At 44.7% G+C, this 20,788-nt stretch overlaps 1 protein-coding gene across 2 annotated transcripts in view; it reads right to left on the reverse strand.

Moving 5' to 3' along the window:
- CD109 (CD109 molecule) overlaps window positions 1–18,345 on the reverse strand; it is a 67,222-nt gene extending 48,877 nt beyond the window's left edge. For both annotated transcript variants that reach the window (XM_053458815.1, XM_053458814.1), the window contains exons 1-5: window positions 17,893–18,345; window positions 13,920–14,080; window positions 12,663–12,691; window positions 9,084–9,314; window positions 8,156–8,281 (exon numbers count right to left, since the gene is read on the reverse strand). In XM_053458815.1, the coding sequence (XP_053314790.1) occupies window positions 8,156–8,281; window positions 9,084–9,314; window positions 12,663–12,691; window positions 13,920–14,080; window positions 17,893–17,966 (621 nt within the window). In that variant the 5' untranslated portion in view covers window positions 17,967–18,345. The remainder of the gene's footprint in view (window positions 1–8,155; window positions 8,282–9,083; window positions 9,315–12,662; window positions 12,692–13,919; window positions 14,081–17,892) is intronic.
- Window positions 18,346–20,788: the final 2,443 nt, after the last annotated feature.

Below are 20,788 nucleotides of genomic sequence, written 5' to 3' on the forward strand. Positions count from 1 at the left end.
ATGTTTCCATATTTTTTTGGGGGGGTTGTGTTCTTTTACAACCCCTTTTTATACTATACTGTCCCTCAAATACCATAATGCCCAGTGGTGTATTTTGGTTTTGTGCTGCCCTAGGCAAGACTAAACTCGGACACCCCCCTAATCTAAAATTGGCCCACCCCTAACCATAACCCTAAAGACCCCATTAACCATAACTGCCCCTAAATTAACCCTAAAGATCCCATTAACCATAACTGCCCCTAAATTAACCTCCACCTCCCCTAACTTTCAGCAGCCCAAATATTAATATTACCGTATTTGCTCGATTATAAGACGAGGTTTTTTTCAGAGCAAATGCTCTGAAAAATACCCCTCGTCTTCTAATCGGGGTCGTCTTCTAATCAGACCTCAAATAGAGGTCTGATTAGGAGACTGAGATCCAGATCCCCCGCACCGCTGCAGGGGACCTGGATCCTCCTGTCTCACCCGACCCCCCCCCCCCATCATACACACACTTACCGGTGCTTCCTTGCTTCCTCTGTGTTGCCGGGGCAGCGGGTTGACGTCTACACGATCCGCGTAGACAACGTCCGCTGCAGCCGGAAGGAGGTGTGGCTAGCAGCGGGGGTTGTCTGCGTCCGTCGCATAGACCTTCCCCGACTGTCAGAGATCAGAGAGCTGATCTCTGACAGCCGGGGAAAGTATACGCGACGGACGCATACAAACCCCCGCTGCTAGCCACACCTCCTTCCGGCTGCAGCAGAAGGCGACGTCAACCCGCTGCCCCGGCTGGAAGCACCGGTAAGAGAGGGGGGAGAGCGGGGGAAGGGGGATGAGAGAGTGTGTGTGTGTGTGTGTGTGTGTGTGTGTGTGTTAGTTAGTTAAATGGGGGTATAGGGTGTGTGTGTGTGTTAAATGGGGGCATAGGGCATTTCTGGAGTGGCGTTAAGGGGGCATTTAATAGAGCACTCTGCCTCCTGAAATGCCTTATACCTCCCTATATGCCACTCTGCCCCATAATATGACTTTTAACCCCCTAAATGGCAGAGTGGCATATAGGGGTATAAGGCATTTCTGGAGGCAGAGTGCTCTATACAATGCCTTTTAACTCCCTTAATGCCACTATGCCTCCTGGAATGCCTTATACCTCCCTATATGCCACTCTGCCCCATAATATGCATTTTAACCCCCTAAATGCCAGAATGGGATATAGGGGTATAAGGCATTTCTGGAGGCAGAGTGGCACATAGGGGGTCAAAAGGCATACCATGGGGCACAGTGGCATATAGAGGGTTAAAAGGCATATCATGGGCCACAGTGCCATATTGGAGTGGCAAGCCTGGGGGCAGATGTGCGTAACAGGGGGGCAGGTTGGAAAATACAAGAAATAAAAACAAAAAAAATCTTTTTCTCAATCATAGCTTTTATTAAAAAAAATAGTTTACATGAATTAACATTTACTGGGAAAACTTTTTTCCTTTGGGGTCGTCTTATATTCAGGCTTTTTCTTTTTTTCTTAAGTTAATATTCAGATTTTGGGGGGTCGTCTTATAATCAGGGTCGTCTTATAATCGAGCAAATACTGTATAAGGAAAGGGGCAGGGACAATCATCAGTGTGACTGCAGGGAGGGACTGGGAAGTAGTAACTGCTGTGGGGGCATTCGATGGGCGTTTGGGGTGGCATTTTTTGCCGACCCCCCTGAAATGTGCCGTCCAAGGCAGTTGCCTTGTCTGCCTCGCGACAGATACAGCACTGATAATGTCCATGCATATCTTGATGCAATGGCTGTCTTTCTATCAGTATTCCCTCATTGTGTGAGGCACGGAGACCACCTCCTACCTCCTACCTCATACCGCCACCCCAAATCGGTCTCTCCACGACACGAGGCAGGCCGCATCCTCGAAGATGAGGGAGCAAGGCTTCACCTCCGTGAGTGTGGCAGCCTGGCGAGGAGACACTAGGGGGAAGGGAGGGGAGGCAAAGTCTTATGACTTCACCTCCTATCAGGTGCCAAGGGGGGGAGGAGACCATAGGAGAGGGGGGGATCCTGCTATCTACCCCTATATAAACCCTACAGACACCTCACACAGGGCTTACTAGTTAAGCTGTGTACCTATATGTTACCTGCTCTTGCTACCTTGAAGTCTCCCTGGTTTCGACCCTTGCTTTGTGACCCCGATATTGACTGATTGCCCCGACCTGTGGACTGTTACCCTATTATTGATACTTGGTGCCTGCCTCTATCCCTGGACCGTGACCCCAACTGCTCTTTTTGGATTTGCCCTCTTGCATAGGTGTTGCTGGACTTTTGTTTTAGTTCCTGCGCTACGCTCCACATCCCGGCCTGGCACAGTGTCAGAAATTACAGCCGAATAACCAGTCTTCTGTATTCTTGGTCTAGGTATATTGAGGGCTTTTAACTTCTTTGGATTTTCTTTTTGGTTACTGAATATGTAAAATAACTTAATGTAACGATTATGGTGAGGTAGGACCCCAGATGGCAGAGTTAGCCAGGCCAAACAGGAACCAGAAAGTCAGAGAACCAACCAGGTCAGACAGGTAATCAGGATAAGCCAAATCAGAATCCAGAGACGAGGTCAACAAGCCGAATCAAATACCAGACGAACAGGAATCAGGAGCCAAATCAGGAGACAGGAACGAAGTCAGCAAGCCGGGTCAAACGAAGAAATAGTCACAGCAACTCGCTCAGGAAAACCACAGAATACACCAACCAAGGGTGAACCAGAAGAGGAAGTCCAGGTTTAAATAGGGACAGGTGGAGGTGTGTCCTGCATTAAGGAGGTCACCCGAGGTTATAAGAACACGTTACGTATGTAACGTGTAATATTACTTTTTGGCCACACGGTGGCGCTGTGCTACCTGTTTGCCGCGTGGTCGGCCACGCGGTGAAGACGCCGACCGGGTAGCGGTGGTACTAGCTGCCCGGGAAGCCGGTCGAGGAGGCAGTGTCGCGGGACCGGCCACGGTGCGGGACCGGAGAGGCAGGTAAGTCCTTACAGTACCCCCCCTCGAGAACCGCCCGAAGGGTGACCAGGACCCCTGCCAGGCCTCCCGGGGTATTTGGAATGGAATAGGCGAACCAACCGAGGCGCGCGGACTTCGGAGGCGGGCACCCAAGATCTTTCTTCAGGTCCATAACCCTTCCAGTGAACCAGATATTGCAGAGCACCCCGGAAGATGCGGGAATCGAGGATGGAACGGATCTCGTAGTTCTCCGAGGAGGTGACAGAAACGGGACCAGGGCTGGCCAGAGGACGAGTAAAACGGGAGAACAACACTAGCTTCAGGAGGGAGACATGAAACGTGCGAGGAATACGAAGGTTACGTGGCAGGTTCAGTTCATATGTGACAGGGTTAATACGGCGTAGGATGGAGTATGGTCCAATAAAGCACGGTGCTAGTTTTTGCGAAGGACAGCAAAGGCGTATGTGACGGGTAGAGAGCCACACCTTGTCTCCAGGCATATAGGAAGGGGCAGGTAACCTTTTACGGTCATAATACCTCTTTTGTGTCTGAGAAGCAGCTATGGACGCAGAGCGGACAGAGGACCAAACAGAAGACAGGTGTTTTAGGTGTGCGTCCAAAGCAGGTACCCCTACCTCTGGGGTGTCTGTAGGCAAAACAACCGGGTGGAAACCGTAGACACGATAAAAGGGAGTGTGTTGGGTGGAGCCTTGCACGGAGTTATTGAGGGCGAACTCCGCAAGTGGGAGGTCAGCCCAGTCGTTCTGGTTGTCGTTAACAAAAGCTCGTAGATATTGTTCAAGGCGCTGATTAGAACGTTCCGCTGCCCCGTTGGTTTGGGGGTGATAAGCCGTGGAAAAGGACAGGGTGATACCTATGGCTTTACAGAAGGACCTCCAGAACCTCCAGATACGATGTCCTGGGGAATTACGTGGAGTCTAACAACTTCCCTCATGAAGATGTCCGCGAGTTCTCTGGCCGAGTGAAGTTTAACTAGCGGAACAAAATGAACCATCCTGGAAAAGCGGTCCACGATGGTGAGTATGGTGGTGTAGCGGCGGGATAGAGGAAGTTCCACTATGAAGTCCATGGCAATATGGGTCCAGGGACGACAAGGCACCGGAAGGGGCCGTAGGTGACCAGCTGGAGGAGTCCTGGGGGTCTTGGTAGTGGCAGGATCTGAGGTAATCAGCCACGTCTTGTCTCCAGGAGGGCCACCAAAAACGGAGGCCTAGGGCCTGGCAGGTGCGTCGAAGACCAAGGTGGCCAGAAAACTTCGTGGAATGGTGTAACTGAAGTATCCTTTCACGGTACACAGGAGGCACAAACAGTTTGTAAGGTGGGGTATGGGCTGGAGCAGATTTCTTGGCTGGCTTGAATGCGTTGTAGGAGGGGAGAAGCAACGGCTAGAGATACAGCGGAGATAATACGGTTAGCTGGGACGATGGGTTCCGGGTCTGGTTTCTCCTCTGTGGCTGTGCAGAACATACGGGATAAAGCGTCGGCCTTGGTATCTTTAGACCCCGGGCGATAGGAAATAACATAATTAAAACGGGATAAGAAGAGAGTCCATCGTGCTTGTCTGGGGGTTAAACGTTTGGCATCAGCAATATACTGGAGGTTCTTGTGGTCTGTGAGAATAGTAACAGGTATGCGGGAACCCTCTAGGAGATGACGCCACTCAGTAAGGGCGAGGATGACTGCCAGTAGTTCCCGGTTGCCGATGTCATAGTTCCTCTCCGCAGGAGAAAAGCGTTTGGAAAAGAACCCACAAGGATGTAGCGGCCCTTCGTATGTTTTCCGCTGAGATAAGACCGCTCCAGCGCCGATTTCTGAAGCGTCTACTTCTATAACGAAGGGTTGAGAGACATCAGGGTGAACGAGGACCGGAGCAGACACAAACAGATTCTTCAATTTCTGGAAGGCCTGAACAGCGGAGGCAGGCCAATTATGACAGTCAGACCCCTTTTTAGTGAGCGCAGTCATGGGAGCCACAACCTTAGAAAAGTCTCGGATAAATCGTCTATAATAGTTAGCAAAGCCGAGGAACCTCTGGAGGGCTTTCAGTCCTTGTGGTTGAGGCCATTGCAGAATGGCATGCAGCTTGTCAGGATCCATTTCGAACTCTGTATCGCTAATGACATAACCAAGGAAGGGTACGCGGGAAACTTCAAATACGCATTTCTCCAATTTAGCGTATAAACGGTTTTCACGAAGGCGTGCCAGGACCTTTTTAACGTGTATCCGATGTGAAATAGGGTCCGGCGAGTGGATAAGTATGTCATCAAGGTAGATGACAACGAATTGGTGAAGATAGTCCCGGAAACAGTCATTAACGAATTCTTGAAATACTGCTGGGGCGTTACAGAGCCCAAATGGCATTACTGTATACTCGTAATGGCCAGAGCGGGTATTAAAAGCTGTCTTCCACTCATCGTTCTGACGCATACGAATGAGGTTGTAAGCACCACGTAAGTCCAATTTAGTGAACACCTTTGATCCCTTCAGGCGGTCGAACAACTTGGTAATGAGTGGCAAGGGGTATGTGTTTTTAATGGTGATTCGATTGAGGCCCCGATAGTCTATGCACGGGCGTAGACCGCCATCTTTTTTAGCCACAAAAAAGAAGCCTGCACCGGCGGGAGAAGCGGAGCGGCGGATAAAGCCCTTTTGGAGGTTTTCTTGGACGTAGGCCTCCATGGCCTCAGTCTCGGCCGGGGATAACGGATACACTCTGCCCCTTGGGGGTACGGTGCCAGGAAGCAGGTCAATAGGGCAATCATAGGGACGGTGAGGAGGCAAGGAGTCAGCCTCTTTCTTATCAAACACGTCAGCATATCCCTGGTATTCCGGAGGCAGGGTGGTGGTATCCAAAGAGGCGATTTTCACTAAGCATGGTTGAGGGAACATGCAGGAGGAGCACCGCCAGGAAGTGATCTCACGGGTAGACCAATCGATGTCAGGGTTATGCAGCTGCAGCCAAGGGTAACCCAAGACAATGGGGGCAGCCGGAGTAGTTATCACATGGAGCGTTATAGTCTCTGTATGGAGAACCCCAACTCTGAGACGAAGCGGGATAGTTTCGTGGGTCACCGCTGCAGGTTGAAGAGGTCGACCGTCAATGGCCTCCACGAAGATCGGGGAGGTTTTCTCCTGCAAGGGTATATTGTGGAGCCTGCAGAAGTCATGGTCAATAAAGTTTCCTGCAGCTCCAGAGTCTATAAGGGCTGGAGCCAGAATGGTGCTTTCCTGAATAGTGAGAGATGTAGGCACAAACATACGAGGCGCCCGGTCATGGGGAAAGGCAGCAGAAAGGCCTAGAGGAGGTACCCCAACCCTCCTTAGGCCTTGTAGTTTCCCTGCTTCACAGGGCAGGAACGCACATAATGTCCTTGTTTGCCGCAGTACATACAGAGGTTCTGTTGGCGCCGCAGGGATCTCTCCTCCTCAGAGAGACGTGTGGAGCCGATCTGCATGGGCTCCTCAGGCGGAAGAGAAGCAGAGTCAGAAGAAGCCGGACCTGGAGCAAAACGTACTGGAGCCCTCCTTTGGCGATCTCGCTGTACCTGGCGTTCCCGGAGGCGCAGATCAATGTGGCCAATGTAGGCGATGAGTTCTTCCAAATCCGTGGGCAGGTCCCGGGCAGCCACCTCATCTTTTAGGCGGTCAGATAGGCCATTAGTGAAGGCAGAAACCAAGGCGTCGTTGTTCCATGCCACTTCTGCAGCCAGGGTACGGAACTCAATGGCATAGTCAGATAAACTGCGTGTACCCTGACGCAGTGAAGAGACTTGACGAGGCAATATGGCCGCGACTCGGCCTATCAAACACTTGACGGAAAGTGGTTACAAAGTCAGTATAATCGTTGACCACTGGAGAATTGCGTTCCCAAAGAGGAGTTGCCCAGGCCAGAGCCCTGTCAGTGAGTAGGGAGATGACATACCCCACACGAGCTCTGTCAGAAGGAAACAAGTAGGGAGACATCTCAAAGTTAATGGAGCACTGATTGAGGAATCCACGACAGGTAGCAGGATCTCCTCCATATCTGGGAGGAGGTGGTAAACGGAGGGTATGAAGACCTGGGTCAGCAGGCGGTGGAACAGCAACAGGTGCAGCAGCAGGCACAGGAGGAGGACCACGTGCTGGATCGGTCCTCGCCAGGAGTGTTTGCAAAGCCTGCGCAAACTGGTCCATGCGATGATCCAGACTTTCAGTACGGGCTTCACAGGTAGACATCTTCTGGCCAATCTCCGCGGGTCCATGGTGACCCTTGGTACTGTAACGATTATGGTGAGGTAGGACCCCAGATGGCAGAGTTAGCCAGGCCAAACAGGAACCAGAAAGTCAAAGAACCAACCAGGTCAGACAGGTAATCAGGATAAGCCAAATCAGAATCCAGAGACGAGGTCAACAAGCCGAATCAAATACCAGACGAACAGGAATCAGGAGCCAAATCAGGAGACAGGAACGAAGTCAGCAAGCCGGGTCAAACGAAGAAATAGTCACAGCAACTCGCACAGGAAAACCACAGAATACACCAACCAAGGGTGAACCAGAAGAGGAAGTCCAGGTTTAAATAGGGACAGGTGGAGGTGTGTCCTGCATTAAGGAGGTCTCCCGAGGTTATAAGAACACGTTACGTATGTAACGTGTAATATTACTTTTACGGTGGCGCTGTGCTACCTGTTTGCCGCGTGGTCGGCCACGCGTTGAAGACGCCGACCGGGTAGCGGTGGTACTAGCTGCCCGGGAAGCCGGTCGAGGAGGCAGTGTCGCGGGACCGGCCACGGCGCGGGACCGGAGAGGCAGGTAAGTCCTTACACTTAATTTACTGGGCAAATAGTTTTATACTATGATTCCCAATGTAACAATTGTATTCTGCTGTCAGTATATGGCTCACAAAACACGCATTCTTCTCTCTTTACTTTGTATGAACTAAGGAGGCTTGTTATTGATTGTTATGTCCTGATATGTAAAGCCATAGAATTCAAAGAGGGTTACTTTCTTTTTCACAAAAATGTATATGTATAGATGGTTTAGGGCTAGACTTTCAAAAAAAAAGTCACCTATAGAAGAATTCTTCTGTGTTCAAGTAATTCTATTCATTGTCTGGGATACATACAAGATTTGAGATTTACACAGTGTTTATGTGTTATGCAATACCATAGGGTTACCAATTTTATACTCACGTGCAACTTTACTTTTATTGACCAATCACCAATGGGAGGACTATCAGTTAGATATAAACTTTTGGACACAATCCCTAACTCAGTTTCTTCCTCTAGCCACTGCTCAATCAAATTTCCATGTGGGTCCTTCAAAGCAAAAAGAGGTTACATCACTGTATTATCATATACAATAAGATGGGAAATCAAAGATAAAATGACAATGCCCATTATATTTTAATAACTTTAGATTTAATAGAGAAAAAACAAAATGTTTACAATTGTTGGTTTCCTTTACATTTATACCTGATGAAGAGCGTTGGCAATTAAGATAATATCCAATTTTCATACACTTAATTACCAGTAAAGTATATTTTAATTGCTGGTGTGTTTCTGAGTGTTCCAACTCCTAAGTTTCACCTTGTTTTCAGACACTATAATACACCGAATTGTAGTAATTATACAGGTAACTCTGGTTTTTGTATGGTTTTAATTTCTTGAATAATCCTTTACCATGGGCTACAGACGAGGACATTGGTGGACATCACTTGATGGGCATATTAAGGTAAGCTTTTTTGGTTTCTTTACACTTGCACCTCTACTTTTCCCTACCTGGCTTACTTGGAGGTGGTGGTAATTTATGTTTATTTATTTACATTTTAACCAAAGATTAGAGATATACACATTCATACATGCCATATGGTATTTTGGATTTTTCACCCCTCCATCCAACTGCATTAGGGATGGGGTGTAAGGCAGGCATGGATGTGTACAATTCCTCATTTTGTTAACAGGGGGGTTTAGTTCTTTCTTATTTGTTTAACATTCCTTTTCTTAGTATTTGTGGATGCAGACTTGGAATGTGAGTTTAACTAACATAAACTAAAAATATATATATTTTATTAAGGGGACATCATATAACTGCATGTAGATAAAGTGTAATAAAACTTACCAAAATATGTATATCTATTGTAGATTTGTATGGTTTCAAGTCCATTGAAATAGCCAGTATTCGTATCTTCACCTCTTGGGCAGGTTTATAAAATACACTATTTGTTTCAATGAACACAGAGAAACTCTTTGATTTAAATTGGAGAGATGTGTTTTTGGAGAATATCACTTCATTGTTAGAAAATCCCTTTACATGTAGTTCATATTTGCCTTTAACACTATTCAGTGGAAGCTAGGGGAAGAAAAAAAGAAAGTTGTAAATCTCACAATTTAGTCTAGTAACGGAACAAAAGATCTGGGGGTGTACTGTTGTGGTCGGATCTAGGGAAACAATTCTATAAATACAGCATTGCATATAAAATTGCTGTGTATTATTTTGTCATTGGTCCATGGGTTACTGCAAACATATTTACTTTCTAAGGGAACACTCTTTGAGACTAAGCAATTATTAGAAAGAATACTTAGCCAGGTGGCAATGAGGTTGAGTGACACCACATCAACAGAATCATTTTTTTTTTATTTATTTATTTCATGCCAAAGAGAATTCCAGTTACAAAAAATGTAATTCAAATTCAATATTTGTTGAATTACAAGAAGGCCTTGATGACTTCTGTCAATCAACAGTGCTGATGTCTAGCAGCATCATGTCAAGATAAAGTCTAGTTAGAGAAAATGCCTTTACCCCTACTCTTTCCATCCATAAAACTAGAAGTATGTCTGAACTGTAGGCCATCAAATGTGAATGCTAAAAAGGGAGGTGGATGATGTCAGCCATGTTTCTTTAATTGTGGTGAAAGTGGTGGGGGAAAGAGTTGCAAAAAAACATGGAGCAAAATGCTGAGAAAGGAGGGAACAGTAAAGGGAAGTGAATAGGAATAAGTGAAATAGAAAAGAAAGGTCTGGGGTATTAAGGGAAGGCTGGATAACAGAGGTGGAAGACAAAGCTAAAGGATCAGTGGAAAAAGTCAAGAGATTTTAAAAGAAAGCAGGAGTGTACCTAGAGTATTTGGCACTAGGGGGGTCTTGTATGTGGCACTCCCATACAAAAAAAATAATGTTGGCAAGAATATTTTTTTCACAAATGTATAAACTGTATGTCTGGAACAAAATAGAAATCTGAAAAAAAATATTAACATAAATAAATGAAATAAGTTTAAATAAATAAAACTTACTGGACATATATGGTACAGCATATCTCCTGTCACTATATACTGAGTCAGACATTGATGGTGGTACAGCATAACTCCTATCACTATACACTGAGCCAGACATTGAAGCCAGGCATGTGCACCTAAAACAGCCTTGCCGCTGCTGCCCCTTTAGCAGCCTGTCTGTGCCACCTCTGCCCCTGACTATGCCACCTCTGCCCCTGAAGCTGCCTGCCTATGCTTACTCTGTCCCTGAAGCAGCCTGTCTGTGCCAACTCTGCCCCTGAAGCAGCCTGCCTGTGGCACTCCTGCCCTTGACTCTGCATCCTCTACCCCTTTAGCAGTCTGCCTGTGCCACCTCTACCCCTTTAGCAGGTTGCCTGTGCCACCTCTACCCCTTTAGCAGGCTGCCTGTGCCACCTCTACCCCTTTAGCAGCCGGCCTACTCCACCTCTGCCACTTTAGCAGCCTGTCTGTGCCACCTCTGCCCCTAAACACTCACTTATTCATTTATTCATTCATTCACCTACACTCCCTTACCTCTATTGCAGATTTCACTGGTCTGGGGGCCGGCCTAGCATGAATGGGGTTGCGCAGAAGTCTATGCGTCCCGGCAGCTGCCTAACACGGGCCCGCAGCTTGCGCCCACACACTGTGTGATGAAATTCTGTTTCTACACAGGGAAGCAGGAACCTACGTTAGGCGGCTGTCGGGCCACTGGGCACCCCCCCTGATGAGTGGCACTTGGGAGAACACCCCCCTGCCCCCTTTCGGTATGCTACTGAAAGAAAATAAGAGTAGAGAGGCTAAAAGGGTCAGCAAGGAACTTAGGGAGCAAACCTGGAGTCCAAAAGGTAGAAAGCATACACTAGTAAGACAAAGTAAACTACTTTGTGGAAATAGTACACAGTCAGCGAGGTGTATTTAAATTTATTACATCTCCTCTCTCTATTCTATCCCCCAAACTATACATATTGAGATCTCTCAGTTGCTCGTGATAACTGTTATCAATATACTTCTGGAGATGCGATCTCCAGAACTGTAAACTCTCGGTAACATCTAACCAGAGCACCCTGCTTGCTTTTTCTGATGCTTTCTTGCGTTGATTATTGTTTATTAAGTCTTCAGAAATAAGTAGTACCAATTCACTCTCTTCTTTTGTTGCTGACAGAACTCCCAATGCTATGTTTTGCATTTAAACTCTGATATCCTATGTGCATTGTTTTACATTTATCAACATTAAACTGCAGCTGCCACACTCTTAACCATTCTTCTAATTCACTTAAATTAGCAGCCATCCAGCTTATTCCACCAGGAATGTCTATCGTGTTGCAGGCCTTTGTATCATTTGCAATATAACATACCTTATGTTTGAGACCTTTTATAATATTAGTAATAAAATATTAAAACGTACATAGCAATTTATTTATGAGTCTTCTATGATGTACAGTGTTATATGCCTTACTGAAAGGCATTTTGGTCTATAAAGCTTTCTAGGAAAAAAAGCCTTGGGGGTGCAGCACAGCTTTCCATAGTTGCTCCATTCACGCCTGCTAAAAGAAGCACAGCAGTACCCAGGAACCAGGAAAGGTGCAATGTGTACATAATTTGAAAAGAGGGATGAGGAAAGGAATGTAAAAGAGGGATGAGGCAAGGAACGTAAAAGAGGAATGAGGCAAGGAACGTAAAAGAGGGATGAGGCAAGGAATGTTTAATGAAAGATTAAGTATACTTGCTTAGTAGCTCCCACTTAATTGTAAATTAAAATTACCGTATTTCCCCATGTATAAGACGCACCTTTTATCGGACAAATTTGTGGTGTAAAAATCAGGGTGCGTCTTATACAGTAGCTGTAGATTATTTTTTTTCACTTACCTCTGTGTTGCTCAGCAGCATATCTTGTTCCGTCAAGGAGACACAGGAATCCAGTGGAGTCACATGAATGTGCATCACATCACATGACTCCACTCAGTTCCTGCTCCCCTGGGCTGGACAAGAGAAGCTCACTCATAGTTCAAGCAATGCAGAGGGAAACAAAGTCTGCAAGCGGCACCGGAAGATCTGCAGTTCAGGTAAGGGTAGAGAGGGTGTATGAGTCTGCATGAATGGGGGGAATGAATGAATATGTGTGTGTGATAGCATGGATGTGTAAATAGGGGAGGCTGAAAGTGATGAGCATGTGTTAGCTGCTTGTACATGATAGGAGTGTGATTGCTATATTAAATACACATGATTGCTAACATCAATAACACTCCTATCATGCCCAGGTATACCCAGATTCCAGTATAGCTAACATCACACTCATCCTAGAACCTGGGCATGATAGAAGTTTAATTTTCGGGCCCCAAAATGATGGTGCGTCTTATACATGGGAGTGTCTTATATGGGAAAATATACAGTAAAGAACAGTGTATAATTGGCTAGTGACTTACTTTTGGGAGAATCAGCGTACCAAAGGAACCTATTTTAAGAAAACAATACAAAAATGAGAAATATAATTAGACCAGGAGAGCAACAGAAGTTACTTATCCCACTAAGGAAGTCCCCCCTCTACAAACAACAGAATATGTGAGATTATGATACATTACAGACATTGGAAAGGAGTGCATAGACTCAGGAATATATCGTCCTTGTATACAGAGGGTCCTCAAAAGTGAACAAGGAATGATTTGTTTTATCTCGGTTACAGCTTATGCTTCTTCCCTCTTGACAAGCTTATCTGTACACAGCTTCACGAAATTCTTACGTGTTTAACAAAATATCTTACGTACAAGGGGTATACCATTTAAAGGCTTTGTGCTATGTTGACAAAACATTAAAAAAAGAAAAAATGTTATTTTCTCTTCTCGGTATTTAATCATATGTAAAGAACATATAAACCTTTACGAAGATCCTTGAGTTCCAATACAACATCCTATAAGCGTGTGCTATTGTGTCACATGGCAATTAAGCGTTGACCTGCGCTCTAGGCCAGCGCCTACCTTGCCTATAGGTAGTGCAGGACTGCACTATTGTCACATTTCTTCAGATATACAGATTGTGTTTATATATATTACAGTTTTCGTCTCATAAACCACCTGTAGCAGGTGTAGCAAGAATAATGGTATATCTGCCCCATTGTAGTCCATAGAATAGAACTTCACTTCTTTCACCTCATGTACTTTTTCCCACCTATTCCAGACAACACAACTCAGTTATGACATAATTGCTCTGGTAACAATACCTAAAACAGCTGCCATTACAATACATTTTCCTAAAGCATGTGTTTACAATGTAGACATATAATGTTACTGTATGCTACTTCTTTAATACAATGTATTGTATTAAGTACAATTGTCTCAAAAAAGAAAAAAACTAAACATGTGCATGACTTACCATTTTATAACCAAGAAGCATAGTTTAGTTCCACAGATTTAAATATTTTAATTTTAATCAGATTATGAATATTATTCAATAAAACATTTTTAAAAAAATCAAGTGTGTTTTTACTCACATATAATAACATGCATTATTCACCTACTTGCCAGGAATGGGTATCCCAAAAGGCAGAGTAAGCACTTGCCTAGATATATAAACCTGCTTCTTAGGCAATAATATAAGAGTTTGGTTTCCTGTGGATGTCATATATTATTTAAGTGTTTATTTCTCACTAAGTACATTTTCTGACAAGTTTGAGTTGATATTCTCACCTTTTTGAAAAACTCCATCTCCTGCAACCATGGTCATGTTATCTTTTTGGATTTCAGCTGCCACTTTCACTGGGGTTGGACTCTCGGCCAGCAAATCAATGCCTAATGCCAGATTTACGCCAGGACGAATATCCAAAGGAAATGTGATCAGGAATGTGGGTCTAATGAACAAGCAAAGTAGTTAACTCTTATATAATAATAAGAATAATGACAAATTATTTACAGGTAAATTTTATACGAGCAGTGCACTTTTAAAGCTGCTGTTCCACCTGCATCCAAACATATTGAGAAATATTCTAATCAGATCAAAACGGGATTTTTTTTAATACATAAGCCAATGGATAATTCAATTTGGGGCTGATTGCCACATGGATCAAACTGGATGGTCTTGCAGGAGTTACTTTAGAAAGACATCAGTATCTGTAACCCAGATACAGCCAGGGCCGACCCAAGACATAATGCCGCCTGGGGTGAAGTTTAAAATTCTGCCCCCCCATTATCTACCCTCCCCCACCCCCAATTATCTACCCTTCCCCACCCCCAATTATCTACCCTCCCCCTCCCATTATCTACCCTTCCTCTCCCTTCCTCCCCATTATCTACCCTTCCTCTCCCTCCCTATTATCTTCCCTATCCACCCCCCCCCCCTTTGTACTTACCTTTCAGAAGTCCTGTGGCGAGTCTCCCTGCTCGGTCTCGTTGCCGGCTTGTAATGCTGAGCGCCGGAAATGACGTCATCTTCCGGCGCTCAGCATTACAAGCCGGCACCGAGACCAAGCTAGAGGGCAAAACTAAACTATAAAAAAAACTATAGTAATGCGTATGCCTGTGTTAGCTGAAATGTCCCTATTCTGAACAATAAAAAAAATATCATTATCTATTTTGTCTCTTTAATTTGTAAGCTGTTGCTGTAATGTATAACCCTCCCCCTGCAGAATCAGTCAGAACCACATTAATAAAACAATAATTTGGCTGCTCTCCTTTTGCAGAAGAAAGACTACTTTTATAGAGAACAAAACGTCTTGAGGCAAAAGCACTTAGACATGCTTTCTCCCATGTTCTCAGCAATCAGTTATGTTTTGATTATGTGAAATGATGCTAAGGTCATGCCAAAATGGTATGTACATTAAAATACATCATCTACAAAAGAGGAACAACTACATAAAAGACAATACTAATTCTCATTAGACATTTTTTTATTTTTTTTTTTACTTCCCTTGTGGCAAAAAGATTGTAGCTGTTTTTTCTACAATGCGACAGTCATGCCAAAAACTATATCTGGGAAAAAGAGGCGGAATCAAGCCATACAATCTCTTATGTAAAATGATTTGTTAACTGCCACATCAGAATAGGGGTTGTCATCTTAGAGACAGAAGATTGTGATATGTTTTAACGCTGCATTCCACAAGATTCTACATTATTTTGTGTGTTCTCCCAGACCGGCCATCTGGCAAACTGGACAGCAAGTCACATTCACCTGATCTGCTGTTTCAGTAGCAGTTATGGTGCTGCAGTGTGCGGCCACTGGTGGGAAATGACCGGCCACATGTTATATGAGCGTATCTAGGCGTTGGCTGCACTTATGTCATCAGGCAGCCCTAGTGCTCGGTGTTGTGAACTTGTTCATTTTGTCTGCTTAATCAATGTGTTGTAGAACACTGATTGTTCTGTTAAACTAAATGGGGAGGGCTATGGTTGAAAACAAAACAGCAAAAGTGCTAAAAACCCTTTGATTCTGAAGTGTAAAAAAAAGGAATGGTTAATAACTATATGGAAAAAGTTTAGGCTAGTGTGAAAAAAATGTTGTAAAGTAAGAATGCATTCAAAAAAAGACATTTTCATTTAACAAAATGAAAAGTGAGTGAATGGAAGAAAAATCTAAATTAAACCAATATTTGGTGTGACCACCCTTTGCCTTAAAAACACCATCAATTCTTCAAGGTATACTTGCACACAGTTTTGTAAGGTACTCAGCAGGTAGTTTGTTCCACTCATCCGCAGTTCTGTGAATTGAGGCAGCCTCAGTTGCTTCACTCTTTATGTAATCCGAGACAGACTTGATGATGTTCTGATGTTCACTTCCAGGACTCCTAGTTCCACTATTACATGAAGATAGTTCTTAATGACTTGGGCTGTATGTTTGGGTTGTTGTCATTGTGCAGAATAAATTTGGAGCCAATCAGATGCCTCCCTGATGATATTGCATGATAGATACGTATCTCCCTGTACTTCTCAGCATTGAGGAGACCATTAATTCTGATTTCCAACTCCATTTGCAGAATCCAAACTTGAAAGAAATTCTCCCTCATACTTTACTGTTGCCTGTACTCATTCTTGTAGCACTCCCCAGGCCAACCAGCCTTCTGCTACAGCCAAATATTTAACATTTTGACTCATCAGTCAAGAACACCTACTGCAATTTTTTGGCACCCTAGTTGAGTTGCTCAGCCTTGTTTCCACATCAGAAGTATGGCTTTTTGGCCACAAGCCTTCCATGAAGCCCACTTCTGACAAGACTTCTCAGGACAATAGATGGATGTACCAGGGTCCCACAGTTTTATGCTTATGCTGAGCTGATGGTACTGCTGGACATCTTCCGATTACAAAGAGAAGTAAGCATGATGTGTATTTCATTTGCTGTACTGTTTCCTTTTCCTAACACTGGATATACAGTCCTCAACATTACCTGTTTCTTTGTGCTTCTTTGTCTGCCTTAAAATTTCTGCCCGGCAGACACCTTGCTCATTCTTGCAATGGTGTGACATTAAGCTGTCTTCGGCAACCTCACCTTGTTAGTTTAGCTGTTCCTCACCCAATTTTATTCCTCCTACGCAGCTGTTTCTGTTTCAGTTACCCCCAATGGGCTATCATGCTGTGTCAACCCCAAAGGTACCAAAACCATCAGTTCACTGGACAAATCCTTCGCTCAGAACCAGGTGCAGAGGGTATCAGATGCTCCCACGAGCACCACCAGCGACGTGAAAAAGTTTAATTTTAGCAACGTTCTTTTATTGTGCAGCAAGGTGCCAGTGACACCACCAGGAGAGGAACAAATGGTAAGACTTAACACATTTTGTTAGTTGTTTAATCATTCACCTAACTATAAGCCAACAAAATACCTGACATTGTGCATGTGTACCAAGAAGAATTGATGCAAAGGGTGATCACACCAAATTTTTATTTGATTTAGATTTTTCTTCCGTTCACTCACTTTGCATTTCCTTAATTGATTAAAAAAAAACTATTAAGATGTCTATTTTTGAAAGCATTCGTACTTTTTAGCATTTTTTCACACTAGCCTAAACTTTTTGCACAGTACTGTATATCGCTGCCAAAACAACCAGCAAAACATTTCGGGAAAGTGGATTTAGAGATTTACTTCCAACAGGGTTGGTCTTTGTATTCTAGTATTTTGGCTGTAAAACACTGAATCACATTTACAGAAGGGAATATCCCAGTGGAGTGAAATGTCATTTCCTCCACTTACAGACTATATGTGGGTTTTATATACTGAAGTCTATTTTAAGCAGAACCTAATCCTGCATATAAGCAAACCTGATTTTGTTTTCCTTTACTAGTTAGATTGTATTTAGCTTTAGTTAACCAGTTCGGTACCAATCAGCTGTGAAAGAGGCTGAACACCCAGAGGCAGAGAAGGGGCTATCAGATAACAAGACTTTCTTCCCAAAATCCATATGCTGAGTACAACCTATAATGAAGCCGATCTCATCAATATATAATGTTTTGGGGCTTTTTTTTGGAGGGCTAAACAAATCATAGCAACCAGCGCGGAAGGGGTTAATTCAATGTCTGCCTTTAAAAAAAAAAATCGGAAATCGGAAATTTCAAGTAACACAACAAGTTAATAAACTGGGAGAGCCACTATTGTACTGCAAGTGCAGTGTATACAAATCTACATCTCACTCCAGGTAACCTTTTTTTTTCAGACAAAAGGTACAGTTTGAGTTCCTACCCTGCTGCAGCAAGTGAAGGGAAGAGGTAAAATGTAAAAGGGAGAATTAGAAGTGTCTTCAGGAGCAGCAACATCTTGCTTGTCGTCTGGTTTAATTCCTTCCTGTTTCCACTGGCTCCTTTTCTTTTTTCTTTTCTCCTTTTCTTTTTTTTAATCTTCGGGAAGGGCTTATTGGAGGAAAGGAGTAAATTGTATTAATATGGTCAGATGCAGCAAAGGGAGCCAAGCAGTCAGCAATGCCCCACCCCTTTTCTGTCTTTTGCTTCAGTTCCACTGGCTGTCTCTTTCTTCGAGGTTCGTGTAAGTGTAAACAATCATAAAGCGCTCATCATGTGACCAAACGAAAAGCAAAGGGTTTGGAGGCTGCAGAGGACTTGTCAGTGTAGAGGATGAACCCATGTAGCACAAATATGCACCGCACCCTTGCTGATCCGTTCAGACGTGAAGTAAGTTAATAATAATGTGGAAAATATGCCCTAGCCACAAATGAGTCACAAATGAAGGCATGGTACACCGTTTAAATTACATCCCCAAAGTTTCCATCCAGAAGCTAAATTCCCTTAGACTGCAACTTTTCAGTATTAAATAGGAGAAATGTTACAAAAAATAATGTCAGGCTTCTGCTTCACTGTGATGGTGGTAGATAGGTGGAACAGCCTCCCATCGGAGGCGGCAGAGGTTAATACAGTGAGGGATAGGAATGAATAGACATATCTTAAATCTTCTTAGAGCCCAATGACTGATTAAGGTCTGAGTCTTTGCATCAGGCCGGATGGGTTTTTATCTGCCATCAAACTCTATGTTTAAATATACTCAGGATTTGGGTTTCTAAATTCACAATTTTCTGTTTTGTTCAGACCTCCACAAAAAAACCTAGAATCCTACGGGCCTCAGTGTTTTAATGTTTTCATGGTGAGCCGCTCCCAATGTAAAGGCACATCGTAACATACCGTAATACTATCTTGGTCAAACAGCAATACGTATAGGTAATAGACATAAATGGTTCTAATTCTAATGGAATTAATCCATTTCCAAATAATATGTTATTCTGAATCTGTTCCAAGTCAGGAGAGGTAATCGCTCGGACAATCCAGCTCTGTGATATTGCCTGTCCTGGTGTGTGTGTGTCTGGATGTCAGTGTGGTAGAGCCTGCCCTGGTGTGTGTGTGTTTGGGTGTCAGTGTGGCAGAGCCTGTCCTGGTCTGTGTGTGTTTGGGTGTCGGTGTGGCAGAGCCTGTCCTGGTGTGTGTGTTTGGTTGTCAGTGTGGCAAAGCCTGTCCTGGTGTGTGTGTTTGGGTGTTAGTGTGACAGAGCCTGTCCTGGTATGTGTTTTGGTGTCGGTGTGGTAGAGCTTGTCCTTGTGTGTGTGTCTGGGTATCAGTGTGGCAGAGCCTTTCGTGTTATGTTTTTGGATGTGTCGGTGTGGTCGAGACTGTCCTGGTGGGTGTGTGTTTGGATGTGTCGGTGTGGTAGAGCCTGTCCTGGTGGGTGTGTGTTTGGATGTGTCTGTGTGGCAGAGCCTGTCCTGGTGTGTGTTTGGGTGTGTCGGTGTGGCAGAGCCTGTCCTGATGTGTGTGTGTTTGGGTGTGTCGGTGTGATAGAGCCTTTCCTGGAGTGTATTTGGGTGTCTATGTGGCAGAGCCTGTTCTGGTGTGTGTTTTGGTGTCGATGTGGTTGAGACTGTTCTGGTGTATGTGTCTGGGTGTCAGAGTGGCAGAGCCTGTCCTGGTGTGTGACTATATTGACTATAGGCCCTGACTTTGTAAATGCTTCGGTGGCTACCCCCAGCAGTATATCATCCCATCACTTACTGAGAGGATTATCTCTGGCAGACAGCCAGGATCTGCAACCAGGGAGTAACCACCATTGTTTTAATTTAATATCAGCCCCCCACCCCATGGTGCACTACTATGTTGTTCCCCCCAGTTCCACCACTACAGACATTTACCCCGGCCAAATTTTGGAACTGATTTGGGCCAGTAATAGATAGTGGAGGTTGGGACCCTATTATATTGTTAATCCCATTACTGCCCCTGTTGTCGCTGGGAGGCAGATTAAGAGGGCGGTTTGTATCCCAATATCTTGTTTAATGTGTGGTTTTGCTGTATATATCCAGCCCTGTGTGTGAAAAATAAATCAGTCTTTGTTTTGGTTATACCCTACACTGAGTCTCGGCTAGTGACTGGGAAACCGGGAAAAGAGTGTTTTGTCCCAAGCTAAGGGACCACAAGTCAGGGGAGGTAGTCGCTCGGACAATCCAGCTCTGTGACATTGCCTGTCCTGGTGTGTGTGTCTGGGTGTCTGTGTGACAGAGCCTGTCCTGGTGTGTGTGTGTGTTTGGGTGTCAGTGTGGCAGAGCCTGTCCTGGTGTGTGTGTCTGGGTGTCAGTGTGGCAGAGCCTGTCCTGGTGTGTGTTTCTGGGTGTCGGTGTGTGCACTGTAGTTACTGTAGCAATACATTGATTTATTTAATGTTTACTTATCCAGAGATAAAACTCCCTCCTGAATTTGTAGTCACTTCAGAGGGCAAAACTTCCTAGGCCCAGAAATCAGTGAGAGGAAACGTAAAGTAAGTTATTTACTCTTATTTTAATTTGCATATTTTATCACAAAGGATTAATCACAGAAAATTGAATGGTGGTTTGGATCTTCAGAGTGAAACCCAATTTTGTTATAAGCATGGGCGTAGGAACCGGGGGGGACGGGGGGGACAGATCCCCCCCAGTAACTCATGCGGGGGGGGGCGATAATGAAGAAATCCCCCCCAGGGCCGTAGGAACCCCCCCAATAGAAACGCCGCAAATGCGGCCCGCGAGACCTCGAGGTGCGGCCCAGGGCATCCGATCTTACGCAGTCCGCACCTCGAGCCCTGCTACGACAAGAGCCCTGCTACTTAC

This window comes from Spea bombifrons, chromosome 3 (assembly GCF_027358695.1).
Source record: "Spea bombifrons isolate aSpeBom1 chromosome 3, aSpeBom1.2.pri, whole genome shotgun sequence".
Lineage (NCBI taxonomy): Eukaryota > Metazoa > Chordata > Amphibia > Anura > Pelobatidae > Spea > Spea bombifrons.